Genomic DNA, 1091 nt, shown 5'->3' on the forward strand with positions numbered 1-1091 from the left:
CCTGGGACAATCTTACCTCCTACAAACTGTGCAGCTCCCATGCAACGTCCCATCATTCTAGAGATGAGTTCTTCCATGCAGCATCCTAAGACGGCAGCCAGCGCCACCAAGAGCAGCAGAGCACAGCCAGCACCTGTCACCACCGTGCACATCTGCCATGCCAGGCTTGGTATGGCGGTGAAACTGGCATAGCGCCCACATTCTTCTACCATGATCAGATTGTGCCCATCTCCCCGCACAGGGTAGTTGCATCTTCTGAATGTGCTGAAAGATACTGGCTTTCCAAGCTGTGATCCAAACAACCAGTAAGGAAGGAAGTAACTGGTAGAACTGGCCACAGCAGTAACTAGAGACAGGAAGGCCCAGAAGGTGCCTACTAGAGTGAGGCTGCTCCTCATGGTCGCAGGTTTCTATGCAAGGATGGGGAGATAAGATGGTTCACAGCAGCAGAAACCAAGTTATGATGTAGCCTCCACCAGCCTGTTTTCATCAGGTTGCCAGGTCCTGGGACTTACAGGTGTGCTGTATGGATCTTCCTTCTTGAAGAGGTCATTCTCTCAAATGTCATTTGGGTCTTTGTGAGATATTGCTTTCCATCATCCTCTCCTTCTGCCTAGTTCAGAGTTCTATAGTCTCTAGGCTGCAGTAGAAGAGTCACAGGATTGAATTAGTGACTGCTATGGCAACCCAAATGGAACCTAGTCAGCTAGCTAGCTTACAATGCTTGACAAACAACATGGAACAGGTCATGAGAAGGGAATCTGAAAGTCAGGCTGTCCCAAGAGTCCCTGAGGACTCACCTAAATGACTTTCTGACTTAGTTTATTTCATAAAGTAAGAGTGAGACAAGTCACAGACTTGCCCCTTATGCTATTTAATAGGTAAGAGGGCAGTTTTAAGATCTTTCATTGTGACTTAGACTGACCAACCGTGTGTGTGCTTTTTGCAGAAATACCAAAGTGGAACTGGTAGTTAAAAGTTGCCCATTTTTGTTTCCTATATCACTGGGTCTCTTCCCACAAAAGAACTGAGGGCAACTTGCCAGCCAGCAGCACTCACACCTAAAACAGCACTTACACCTAGTCTAACTA

The 1091-nt window shown here is 47.1% G+C and overlaps 1 protein-coding gene across 1 annotated transcript in view; it reads right to left on the reverse strand.

The window, feature by feature from the left end:
* The window catches only part of Lhfpl1 (LHFPL tetraspan subfamily member 1), a 17601-nt gene extending 16919 nt beyond the window's left edge, over positions 1–682 (reverse strand). The window contains exon 1 of the mRNA XM_031378921.1: positions 17–682. Within this exon, the coding sequence (XP_031234781.1) occupies positions 17–398 (382 nt within the window). The 5' untranslated portion in view covers positions 399–682. The remainder of the gene's footprint in view (positions 1–16) is intronic.
* Between the last annotated feature and the right edge of the window lie 409 nt (positions 683–1091).

Source organism: Mastomys coucha, chromosome X (genome assembly GCF_008632895.1).
Source record: "Mastomys coucha isolate ucsf_1 chromosome X, UCSF_Mcou_1, whole genome shotgun sequence".
NCBI lineage: Eukaryota > Metazoa > Chordata > Mammalia > Rodentia > Muridae > Mastomys > Mastomys coucha.